Source organism: Oncorhynchus masou, chromosome 16, assembly GCF_036934945.1.
Source record: "Oncorhynchus masou masou isolate Uvic2021 chromosome 16, UVic_Omas_1.1, whole genome shotgun sequence".
Taxonomy (NCBI): Eukaryota; Metazoa; Chordata; class Actinopteri; order Salmoniformes; family Salmonidae; genus Oncorhynchus; species Oncorhynchus masou.
The window spans coordinates 42,226,449-42,239,047 of NC_088227.1; the positions used below are offsets into that span (position 1 = coordinate 42,226,449).

The window sequence follows — 12,599 nt, forward strand, 5'->3', positions numbered from 1 at the left end:
TGCACTGCGCTCGCCCACCACAGGGGTAGCTAGTGCGCGATGGGACAAGGACATCCCTGTCGGCCAAACCCTTCCTAACCTGGACGACGCTGGGCCAATTGTGCGTCGCCCCATGGGTCTCCCGGTCGCGGCCGGCTGCGACAGAACCTGGACTTGAACCAAGATCTCTAATGCGATGCGATCCCTTTGACCACTCGGGAGGCCCATACCCAACCTTTTCTGAGTCAAGATCACTTTCACAGTCAAAAAGGAAGACGAGATCTACCGCTGACTTTTAAAAAATTGTAACATTAAGCTTATAAAACAGTTCTTTCGGAATGAGGTTTGGGCGGTAGGCCTAATACATTATCACAGCATATTGTCTGTGTGCTTGGCCTGACAATATTGTTATTCTCAGACCATATTATATTTCAAAACTATTACTTTGATAACAACATTGATCAGTTGGTGTAGCACTTGCAAGGCACCGAGGAGCATGAATTGAAATCATTTGTTTTATTTTTATTTTACTGTACTGATGGTACCTGCACCTGTTAGTCATGGTGCTTCCAAGACAACTGAACAAAAAAAACGAGGTCAAATCATGAGGCCAGTGATCTTCAGGTCGGAAGGTCTGAGCTCCAGAAAGATGGCCGACTTTCCGACTTGCAATTCCGAGTTGAATGACCGTTCTTTCTCACGGTCCCTGCTCTCTCATTCCTTTCCTCCGGTGAGACTGACAGAGAGGAGACACCTTCTTCCACACGATGACAAAACTCGAGTCACACTGCGTCTCCCTCATGCACAAATACATGTTGTTCCTACGACCAGAGAAAGTTAAAATATTCCTCTATAAAGAGACACTGACGAGCTGCTAATAATAATACGAACGCTCCTTGGCTGGCAAGGAGGCTCGTGTTGTTTACATACTGCTTTACTCATATGTATATACTGTATTCTATTCTACTGTATTTTAGTCAATGCCACTCCGACATTGCTTGTATATATTTATTTTACTTTTAGATGTGTGTGTACTGTTGTGAATTGTTAGATATTACTGCACTGTTGGAGCTAGGAACACAAGAATTTCGCTACACCCCCTAAATATGTGTACTGACCAATAAAATGTGATTTTATTTGATTTAGTGGGGTGAGCTATAGGAGGACAGGCTCATTGTAATTGCTGGAATGGAATGTGTGTAAAGATATCAGACATATAGAAACCACTTGTTTGACTCCGTTCCATTAATTCCATTCCAGTCATTACAATGAGCCCGTCCTCCTATAGCTCCCCCAACCAGCCTCCGCTGTTGGCTAGTCATTAATCGCAAATGCAGTGCCACAGGAAGTACAGAGAAGCACGTTTTATGTTTTATAATAATGGTGAATAAAACACTGTTGACAGTGCTGAATAAAAACTTAAACATGAACTCCCGCATAAAAACAGCAGCTCTTTGCTGTATTCTTAGACATTTTCGGTGTGGTCATGGTTTAAAAGTTATTCATTCTTACGTATGGTAGTAGCGTATCAAACTGTTCTGTGGCCAGGGGGTCGTGGAAGCTCTTTTAGGCACGGTGATTTGATCTATCCGATTGGCCAGCGCAGTAGGCACACTCGATTTAGCAACAGATCTCCTGGTCTGCAGGGTAGGCGGAGTTTGTATTTTCAGACAAATAAAATGGTTCGAAATTAGAACACTTTGCTTAGGCGGTGCGCGCGGGACTTCTGAATCAAGTGCGTCTACAGGCAACAGCGCAACAGAACAAAGACAATGAGCGCAAGACTTTATCGTTGGCTTTTCTACAGACATGTTTGGTGCTCCACTAGTAGATCGCGATCGACTGGGTGGTGACCACTGGTATAGGCTATTATATTTTGGTGAAATTCGAGTATACCTAAATTATAACCATGAGTCTATATGTCGATTATGCCTATTTCTGTCATAATATATCATGTGGTTTATGTAATTAAAGGCTACTCTTAATTAAATGTATTTAGATGCACACAAAAAACACCCAGGTAATCGCCATCTGAATAACAATAACATTTGTATTACTATTTAAATATACAGAACACATAGACAAAAAACAAACATAGCTTGTTGATTTCCAACTACATGGATGTAGCTATATGTCATAATTCTAATATTTCTATCATAGGTAAGATGAAATCCACCACACATCATATATATGAAGGTATGTGGACACCCCTTCAATTTAGTGGATTCAGCTATTTCAGCCACACCCATTGCTGACAGGTGTATAAAATCGAACAGACAGCCATGCAATCTCCATAGACAAACACTGGCAGTAAAATGTTCCGTACTGAAGAGCTCAGTGATTTTCAAGGTGGCACTTTCATTGGATGCCAGCTTTCCGACAAGTCAGTTCGTCAAATTTATGCCGTGCTGGAGCTGCCCCCGGTCAACTGTAGGTGCTGTTATTGTGAAGTGGAAACATCTAGGAGTAACAACGTGGTAGGCCACACAAGCTCACAGAACGGGACCGTCTATAAAAAATGTTTGTCCTCGGTTGCAACGCTCCCTACCGACTTCCAGACTTCCAAACTTACTCTGGAAGCAACGTCAGCACAAGAACTGTTCGTTGGGAGCTTCATGAAATGGGTTTCCATGGCCGAGCAGCCGCACACATGCCTAAGATCACCATACACATTGCCAAGTGTCAGCTGGAGCAGTGGAAACGGGTTCTCTGGAGTGATGAATCACCCTTCACCATCTGGCAGTCCGATGGACAAATCTGGGTTTGGCGGATGCCAGGAGAACCTTACCTGCCCCAATTCATAGTGCCAACTGTAAAGTTTAGTGGAAGAGGAATAATGGTCTGGGGCTGTTTTTCATGGTTCGGTCTAGGCCCCTTAGTTCCAGTGAAGGGACATTTTAACGCTACAGAATACAATGACATTCTAGACGATTCTGTGATTCCAACTTTGTGGCAACAGTTTGGGGAAGGCCCTTTCCTGTTTCAGCATGACAATGTCCCCTTGCACAAAGCGAGGTCCATACAGAAATGGTTTGTCGAGATCGGTGTGGAAGAACTTGATTGACCTGCACAGAGCCCTGACCTCAACCCCATCGAACACCTTCGGGATGAGCGAGAACGGCAACTGTGATCCAGACCTTATCGCCCAACATCAGCACCCGACCTCACTAATGCTCTTGTGGCTGAATGGAAGCAAGTCCCCGCAGCAATGTTCCAACATCTAGTGGAAAGCCTTCCCAGAATAGTGGAGGCTGTTATAGCAGCAATGTTCCAACATCTAGTGGAAAGCCTTCCCAGAATAGTGGAGGCTGTTGTAGCAGCAAAGTGGGGACCAACTCCATGTTAATGCCCATGATTTTGGAATGAGATGTTAGACGAGCAGGTGTACGTTTCAAGGGGATAAGTCTATTTTGTGTAAAAAATGTTCATGCATCCTCTCAAGATGAGTCTCTTGATGTTCACATTAATTCCACAGCATTTTTATCATAACATGTATCTTTCACCTTGTGTGGTTTGACTATTACCTTGAATAAATAATATGGGCCAGTACAATATGCAAAGACTAATCCATGTAACCAAATAGTTAAGTCTTCTTAAAGTTGTACGATAGCAAGCTGCCAAATAGCTTCCAGATTACAACATAGTAGACAGTTATAGACCAGGGTATAGTTGTAAGCAGTTTACTGAGTTGATCAGTAAAAAAAAATTGATCTAGACAGTTATAGACCAGGGTATAGTTGTAAGCAGTTTACTGAGTTGATCAGTAAAAAAAAATTGATCTAGACAGTTATAGACCAGGGTATAGTTGTAGCAGTTTACTGAGTTGATCAGTAAAAAAATTTAAATTAAAAATTAAAAAATTTGATTTGGACAAAATGAATCCTCATGACAGGAAGATTATGGAGGTTGACGATATCCGGTATTGTTGTCATAGGAACATTATGACTATTTTTTGCGAGAAAGAATAATGTGTTTTGTAACTAATACTATATTTTTTATAATAGTATGGATGTCAGGAGTATGTAAACTTCTTTACAGAGAGGGCATCAACAGGCCCTAGCATAGTCTTTAGAAGAATGTGTTCATATCAGTGACTGGACTCTATCTTCTCTGCAGGATTCAACTGTCCCTCTGTCTGTTTGTCCTCTGTCTCCGTCGGCTGTCTCTGCCCCTCTGGTACGTCCCCTGAAACTGTCCCCAGTGGGCCGTCATCAGGATGTGTCCCCAGCATCTTAGCGCTGTGTTCCAGAGCTTTAGCCCTGAGTGCTGCGATGCTATTCTCTCTCAGTTCCTCTTTGGATGTGGGCGATCTGGTATTCTCTCTCCTCTCCTCCTCCTCCTCTTCCTCCACCTTTCGCTCCGCCACTCTCTCCCTCTCTCGTTCCCTGGAAGGAAGTTTGGAGAGGGGAGCTTCCAGTTTCACAGGAGAGGTCGGAACAGGGGTATCTATGGACTTCTTGTGCATACCTGGGAGGAAAAGGAATCGTTTGTATTTTGGTAGATAACAGAGTGAGAACACATCCCACTTGGACACACACACACACACATGACTAAAAACAGTGACGCTACAGTACTAGGAAACTAAAACTCGTACTGAGCTGTAGCTGGCAGGTAGGTCTTGGTCAGTTATTGTTTCTGACCTCCACCATGGTCATCATGGTGAGGAGGCAACATGGCAAAGGCACCTTCACTAACAGTTCACAGAGGTTTAAACTGCTCGTTGAACTATGGTATGTGGTTAGGTGTCACACCCTGATCTGTTTCACCTGTCTTTGTGATTGTCTCCACCCCCCCCCCTCCAGGTGTCATCCATCTTCCCCACTATCCCTTGTGTATTTACATCCCTATATTATCCCCTGTGTATTTATATCCCTATATTATCCCCTGTGTATTTATATCTCTATATTATCCCTTGTGTATTTCCATCCCTATATTATCCCCTGTGTATTTATATCCCCATATTATCCCCTGTGTATTTACACCTGTGGTCTCTGTTTGTCTGTTGCCAGCTCATCTTGTTTGTCAAGTCAACCAGCGATTTTTGTATCGGCACCTGCTTTTCCCCAGTCTCCCTGTTTCTCGTCCTCCTGAATTTTGACCCTTGCCTGTCCTGACCCTGAGCCTGCCCGCCGTCCTGTACCTTTGCCCCTGTTGCTGTAGTAAACAGTGTTACTTTGACACGGTCTGCAGCTGGGTCTTACATTGATACCTGATAGTTCGGTAAAGCAAGCCGTCCACCTTAACGTTCTCAGTCGTACATACTGCACAAACTACATCCAAGTTTTTTTTTTTTTTTTTTTAATGAGCAGGGCCATGATCTCAATGTCACACTTCATCCCAGGGCTTGTCGGGAGTTGATAAAAGTGTCAATGATGGGTGTTAATCAATAACTTGATAATCTTTATTTTATCAGATTGAATTAACATCTCTGCCTGTCCCAAATCCAAATCAAATTTTATTTGTCACATACACATGGGTTAGCAGATGTTAATGCGAGTGTAGCGAAATGCTTGTGCTTCTAGTTCCGACAATGCAGTAATAAAGGGGGGGGGGGGTGTATCAATCTAAATGTCCTATCTGTCAATTGAGTAGTATAGATCAATGAGAGCTATACTACAGCGTACTGTGGATATACACACACACGCACACAAAACACACACACACACACACACACACACACACACACACACTCCACCCCACCCCACCCCACCCCACCAACCCACATTAACGCAGTACCTTACCAAGTAGCCATGGGGCACAGGAGTCCATGACGCCGTCCTTGGCTGACTTGAGGATGGACTCGGGCAGAGGGATGGAGTGGCGGACCATGGCCCCATACAGGCCATACTCTGCCATCACACTGCTGCGACCCCAACACTTCTCCCTCTTCCTCCACTTGGCACGGCGGTTCTGAAACCAAACCTGCAGGGAGAGAGGAAGGGACAGAGGATGGAAGTTTAGGTTTTATTTTAACATCTTGGTACATATGCAGAAACATCGTAGCAAACTTTATTAGTCACACGCGCCGAATACAACAAGTGTAGACTTTACCGTGAAATGCTTTACTTACAAGCCCTTAACCAACAGTACAGGTCAAGAAGAGTTAAGAAAATATTTACCAAATAGACTAAAATAAAAAGTAATAATAAAAACGAACACAATAATAAGAATAATAACAAGGTTTTATACAGGGGTACCGAGTCAGTGTGCAGGGGTACAGGTTAATTGAGGTAATCTGTACATGTAGGTGGGGGTTCGGTGACTATGCATAGATAGATAACAGCAAGTAGCAGCAGTGTACTAAAGGGAGGGGGGGGGGGGTATCAATCTAAATTGTCCGGGGGAGATTTTATACATTTTTCAGCAACCTTATGGCTTGGGGGTAAAAGCTGTTGAGGAGGCTCTCTAGCAACACATCTGCCACACTGATCCTCAACACTGGAGACCCTCGGGGATGTGTGCTCAGTGCTCTTCTGTACTCCCTGTTCACCCACGAGAGCGTGGCCAGCCACAACACCATCATTAAGTTTGCAGACGACACAACAGTGGTTGGTCTGATTACCGACAACGACGAGACAGCCTATAAGGAGGAGGTCAGAGACCTGGCCAGGTGGTGCCAGAATAACAACCTATCCCTCAATGTAACCAAGACTAAGGAGATGATTGTGGACGACACTAAAAGGAGGACAGAGCACACCCTCATTCTCATCGACGGGGCTGTAGCGGAGCAGGTTGAGACCTTCAAGTTCCTTGCTGTCCACATCACCAACAAACTAGAATGATAACCCCTATCTCATGGAGATCTCATGGGCTGCAGGTAGCCTAGTGGTTAGAGTGGAGGGGCGGCGGGGTTGCCTAGTGGTTAGAGTGGAGGGGCAGCAGGGTAGCCTAGTGGTTAGAGCGTTGCAACCGGAAGGTTGCAAGTTCAAACCCCCGAGCTGACAAACCTTGTCGTTCTGCCCCTGAACAGGCAGTGTTCCTAGGCCATCATTGAAAATAAGAATTTGTTCTTAACTGACTTGCCTAGTTAAGTTAAAATAAAATGGAGATAGATCTGATGATGGCCCCTATCTCTTGGTGATAGTTCTGATGATATCTCATGGAGATAGGTCTGGCCTCTATCTCTTGGTGATAGGTCTGGCCCCTATCCCCTACTTTTAGTTCCCACAAGAATAATAAAGGAACAAAAATTTGACCAACTGGGGACATTTTGTTAGTCCCCACGAGGTCAAATGCTATTCTAGGGGGCTTTGGGTTAAGGTTAGAATTAGGGTTAGGGTTAGAATTACATTCAGGGTTAGGAGCTAGGGTTAGGATTAGAATTACATTCAGGGTTAGGAGCTAGGGTTAGGGTTAGAATTACATTCAGGGTTAGGAGCTAGGGTTAGGGTTAGGATCTAGGGTTAGGAGCTAGGGTTAGGGTTAGGATCTAGGGTTAGGAGCTAGGGTTATGGTTAGAATTACATTCAGGGTTAGGAGCTAGGGTTAGGGTTAGAATTACATTCAGGGTTAGGAGCTAGGGTTAGGATTAGAATTACATTCAGGGTTAGGAGCTAGGGTTAGGATTAGAATTACATTAAGGGTTAGGAGCTAGGGTTAGGATTAGAATTACATTAAGGGTTAGGAGCTAGGGTTAGGGTTAGAATTACATTAATGGTTAGGAGCTAGGGTTAGGATTAGAATTACATTAAGGGTTAGGAGCTAGGGTTAGGGTTAGAATTACATTCAGGGTTAGGAGCTAGGGTTAGGGTTAGGATCTAGGGTTAGGAGCTAGGGTTAGGGTTAGAATTACATTAAGGCTTGTGCAAGACTGTGTATGTGTGTGTGTGTGTGTGTGTGTGTGTGTGTGTGTGTGTGTGTGTGTGTGTGTGTGTGTGTGTGTGTGTGTGTGTGTGTGTGTGTGTGTGTGTGTGTGTGTGTAACAGCTGAGCTGAGAAAGTAAAGGACAGGAGGGTGACCCTAGGGGCGCATGGAGGATGATTCAAAAATACGTACATTTTTTAGAGACAATCAATGGATGGAGGACAGGCGCTCAAATATCACCAGGGAAATGAGAGAGCTAGAGCCCAGGAGAGCCCTGCCATTGACCCAAGCTAATTAATTTCACTGTAGTTATCATTTCATTTCTGGCTCAAACCACGCCTTGTGCCTAACAGTGCATTGACACTAGGACGCGGCTTCGCGTGGTGAAACATAAGGGCAGCAAGTAGCCTCGAGGGTGGAGCGTTGGGCCAGTAGTTGAAAGGTTACTGGTTCAAATACCGGAGGCGACAAGGTGTAAAATCTGTCGCTGTGCCCTTGAGGAAGGCACTTAATGCTAATTGCTCCAGGGGTGCTGTACAATGGTGACCCTGACCGTGACCCCACTCTCTGCGGGTGTCTCAGGGGGAGTTGGGATATGCAAGAAACACGTGTGTAAAAGAACAAATATACCCCCCCCCCCCCCCCCCAAATGAAAAATTATTAAAATCCTCCACGATATCTCGACGCAAGTGACTAATCGAAGATCACCCCTTTCTGGATTGGCTGACAATGACTGTTGATACGTAGCACTACCTAGCATTCTTGCTAGCACCCACATGAGGGCGAGGCTAGCGTGGCTAGGAGAGTGCTGCTTGTATAGTGTAAATGGTAAGCATCTCTATGCCCCCCCTGGATGGATGGCTGAGTCCTGGGGGGAATGGTGCCAAGATAGAGGAGGAAATTGGGTGTTAACTGAGCAGAGAGGGTATGGTGATAATGATAGATGTGTGTGTATGTGTTTGTGTGTGTGTGTGCGGCAGGTATATGGGGGATACATACTCATGAGCGAGCATACACACACACATACATGCACGCAGGCACACACACACACACAAACATACACACGCACTGACACACACCACACAACCACACACACACACTGACACAAACACAAACACACTGACACACACACACACTGACACACACTGACACAGACACACACCACACACTGACACACACACAAACACAAACACACTGACACACACCACACACTGACACACACCACACACTGACACACTGACACACACCACACACTGACACACACCACACACTGACACACACCACACAACCACACACACACACACAAACACGCTGACACACACCACACACTGACAACACACACACCACACACTGACACACACCACACACTGACACACACACACACTGACACACACCACACACTGACACACACCACACACTGACACACACACACACACACACACACTGACAGGTTCCAGTATGTTATGTACCTGTATCCTGTCCTCTGGAAGTTCAGTCTTCATGGAGAGCATCTCTCTGGCGTAAACATCGGGGTAGTGGGCCTCGTTGAAAGCCTTCTCCAACTCATCCAGCTGATCTGATGTGAATATTGTCCTGATAGAAACATTATAGAGGGGATGCACACACACAAACAAAGTCATTTTTGGTGACAAACATTTGCATAGCATTGAATTGTGCCTTCAAGTGTCAAGTCCATAAAAACTGGTCTCCCTTAGGTATTAGGTATTCTGATCTCAGTGGGACATCCTGGACAAATTAAAGGCTCACATAAAAAATAATATATACAGTATAGATTTTTTTTTTTTTTTTACACATTAGTCCTTAAATATGTCTATTTCATGAAGTGCTGTGTACATCAAGCTCAAGGCATCACACACTTTCTACTCTGAATCAAAGCTAGGCTAATAACAGTTATTATGTATTATATGTATTATATGTATTATATGTATATATGGGGCGGCAGGTTAGCCTAGTGGTTAGAGTGTTGGACTAGGAACCGGAAGGTTCAAACCCCCGAGTTGACAAGGTACAAATCTGTCGTTCTGCCCCTGAACAGGCAGTTAACCCACTGCTCCTAGAAGGTCATTGAAAATAAGAATTTGTTCTTAACTGACTTGCCTGGTTAAATAAAGGTAAAAATGTCATCATTTAGCTTGTTTGGTTCATATGGCAGTGGGCCACAAAACAAATGATTTAATCATTCCAAAATGAAAATGTTGATTTCGAAGAAAGAAATTAAATTTGAATTAAGTTTCATAAATAAATGACATTATCAGGACATAATTTACACATCATTATTTGTAGCATGATTTATTTGCTTGACGTAGGCTACTTGTAGAATATACAGCATCAGAAATATTGACACCTTGTAGGCGATCCTATGTTGAATACTGTTATCCAAAGAAGAAAGGGATACTCTACATTGTTTTGTTTGTTGCAATAGACAACTGTATCGGAAATGTCCACCTCTTGACTAATTAGTAATATATATATATATATATACAGGCTATATACCATCTGGTCATTATTTTCGAGGAATTCAAATCATTTAAGAAATCTATTTCAATTCATACTTGATAATTATTTGCTTATTTAGACGTTTTCGTTCAAATACATTTTGTTATAAAATGGAGGAATATTGTAGACTATATTAATTAGAAAATGTCGCTTTCCAAATGCTTCACAAACAAGTTCTCACGGCATTTTGTTTACTTATATAAGCCTTAATGGCATACACTCCAATTCAAAGACAGTGCGATAAATATTAGTTATATAGTTATCCTTTAGAGTTTTACCTGTGTCGTCTCTTCTTTCTATTCTTGTTTTGGTTTATCGATGATTTGGAAAATGTCTTTTCACTGGAGGATATGTCATCTGAATCTGGAAATAAATAGCCATAGTTTATCATGAAATAAATAGCCACAGGTTTATTGCCAATACTATTACAATGTAATACTTATTAACTGTTATCGTACAGTGTAGAAATATATTCAAAAACAGGATAACAGAATTTGCAATCGTTAAGACAAAAATTACATTTTCAATTCACAATTTATTGAAGATAAAAACATAATCATTAAAATTAAAATAAATACATATATGTCAAATCAATTGCTTATTTTCTACTTAAAATATATATACTTTTAGAATGTATAGGTCTATACGCTAGCCTATAGTTTACACATTTACCAGAGCAGCTTGCGGAGTAGTGCGCATCAAGCTGTCCCATTGCCCTGGCCCCGTTGAGCGGCTGAAGGTGAACACTCTGCGCCTCCTGTAACACCTCCAGAAAGGCAGGCTGGCTGTAAAACGAATGAATTCCTCCTCCTGGACCAATAATTCCCATTCCAACCCCGACTCCCGCCGAGTCCAAAGCCGATCGAGCCGCCAGAAGGTGCGCCCTGTGCGGCAAAGATTCCAATGGACGCCGCGTAACCGCGGGCGGCTCCTTATTCAAGCCCAGAATCTCCTGGATTCCGAATCCTGTGCACTTGTGCGTCGTAGTCAAACGCATTTTTTCGACGGTTGTTGCTGGAGTCCGGATCCCACTAGGTTTAGAAGCGAATACTTTTTTTTCCAGTTTATTCAAAAAAAGTCTGAAAGAACAGTCACCTTATTTTTCTCCCGTTATGACGTCAGACTGTTATCTCTTATGGTGTTCCCTGATTGGTTCCCTGATTGGCTCCGATTTTTTTTTTCAAATCCAACAGGTTCCTGGTTTCTCTCAGCCAATCACCACAGAGAGAACTTTAACGCTGACAGAACACAGGGGTCGAGCGATTCTTTCTTGACGGCAGATCGATTAAAATGGAAATACATTGGAAGACTTGGGTTCTGTTTAGACTCAAGGTATTTCCAGACAACATGGTTTATTAGACCACCATAAAAAAAACACCAAGTTACTGCAAACGGTCCAGAATTGGTGACATTAATCAGGATGCAGGATTATTTTATTTTTTTGCCGCCTTCACTGTGGTTCACAAAATAATGTACTTTTCTCTTGACATAGATGCTTCTTCTATATTTTAAGTTATTAAGTGGTTTCTTCTTTTCAACTGAGTTGAACATCGATACATCCTTCAACATTGTTATGTTTTCTGTCTGAGTTTAACGAAATGATGGAGTATATGCATGTATGCATTTGGTAAAGTAGACTAACAATGAATCATGCTTTTACATGAGATGACGGCTTGTAGGGATGTGTTCATTCTAAACTATATCAAGTATCCAATTATGAACCACGTAAATGAATAAGAAGGTAAACCATAACTTTTTTTTTAATGCTGCGATATAGTTGCCTGTCTACCCAAACTCCTCGCTCTGGCCAAACGCTATACCACGCCCACGGATGTTAGTTACTTCACCACAATGAGAATGGAATGGAATAGAATGGAAATACATTCTAGATGGTCAGATTGGTGCCAGAACACATGCGGTTTGAAAATGAGTCATTGTCTTTGATACTTTAATTGGTTAGAGATGATCCAATCACTGATGACTTTGTTTTGTACATCACTGCAAAGGACTTCATTGATGGCAGTCTCAGACTGAACGATGCACCGAGCAGCGGAATAATTCAGTTTGAGTTGTCAGGCAAGCGATAAAAGGCTATCCAAACATCTATACTGTATAGTCTACTTCATTTTCATCTAATTGTTTCAGGTTTCTCTCAGGGATGAAGTGATATTCAGTGTAATTTAATCTCAAAGATACTTATAAAACAATTCCCTATACAAATGACTCTCGCTGTCCAATCATGACCGTTCAACTGAACCCTGAACTCACACAATAAATGGCCGCAACGGATTGAGTAAAAC

General features: G+C 42.9%; 1 protein-coding gene across 1 annotated transcript; it reads right to left on the reverse strand.

Annotated features, from left to right (window-relative positions):
- Positions 1 to 4,066: 4,066 nt before the first annotated feature.
- On the reverse strand, positions 4,067 to 11,296 carry LOC135557324 (visual system homeobox 2-like). Its single transcript, XM_064990506.1, has 5 exons — positions 10,972 to 11,296; positions 10,578 to 10,662; positions 9,252 to 9,375; positions 5,721 to 5,901; positions 4,067 to 4,446 (listed from the first exon to the last, which is right to left on the reverse strand). Exons 1-5 carry the CDS (start codon positions 11,294 to 11,296, stop codon positions 4,067 to 4,069), a joined length of 1,095 nt encoding a protein of 364 aa, XP_064846578.1.
- Positions 11,297 to 12,599: the final 1,303 nt, after the last annotated feature.

What these genes read in the sequence shown, in the direction of transcription:
- LOC135557324 (XM_064990506.1), bottom strand. Translation starts at nt 11,296, where the DNA reads ATGCGTTTGACTACGACGCACAAGTGCACAGGATTCGGAATCCAGGAG. An exon ending in TTCCAGAGGACAGGATACAG is followed by an intron (nt 5,902 to 9,251) that starts GTACATAACATA and finishes CTCTCCCTGCAG; the next exon opens with GTTTGGTTTCAGAACCGCCG. An exon ending in CTGTGCCCCATGGCTACTTG is followed by an intron (nt 4,447 to 5,720) that starts GTAAGGTACTGC and finishes TTTTCCTCCCAG; the next exon opens with GTATGCACAAGAAGTCCATA.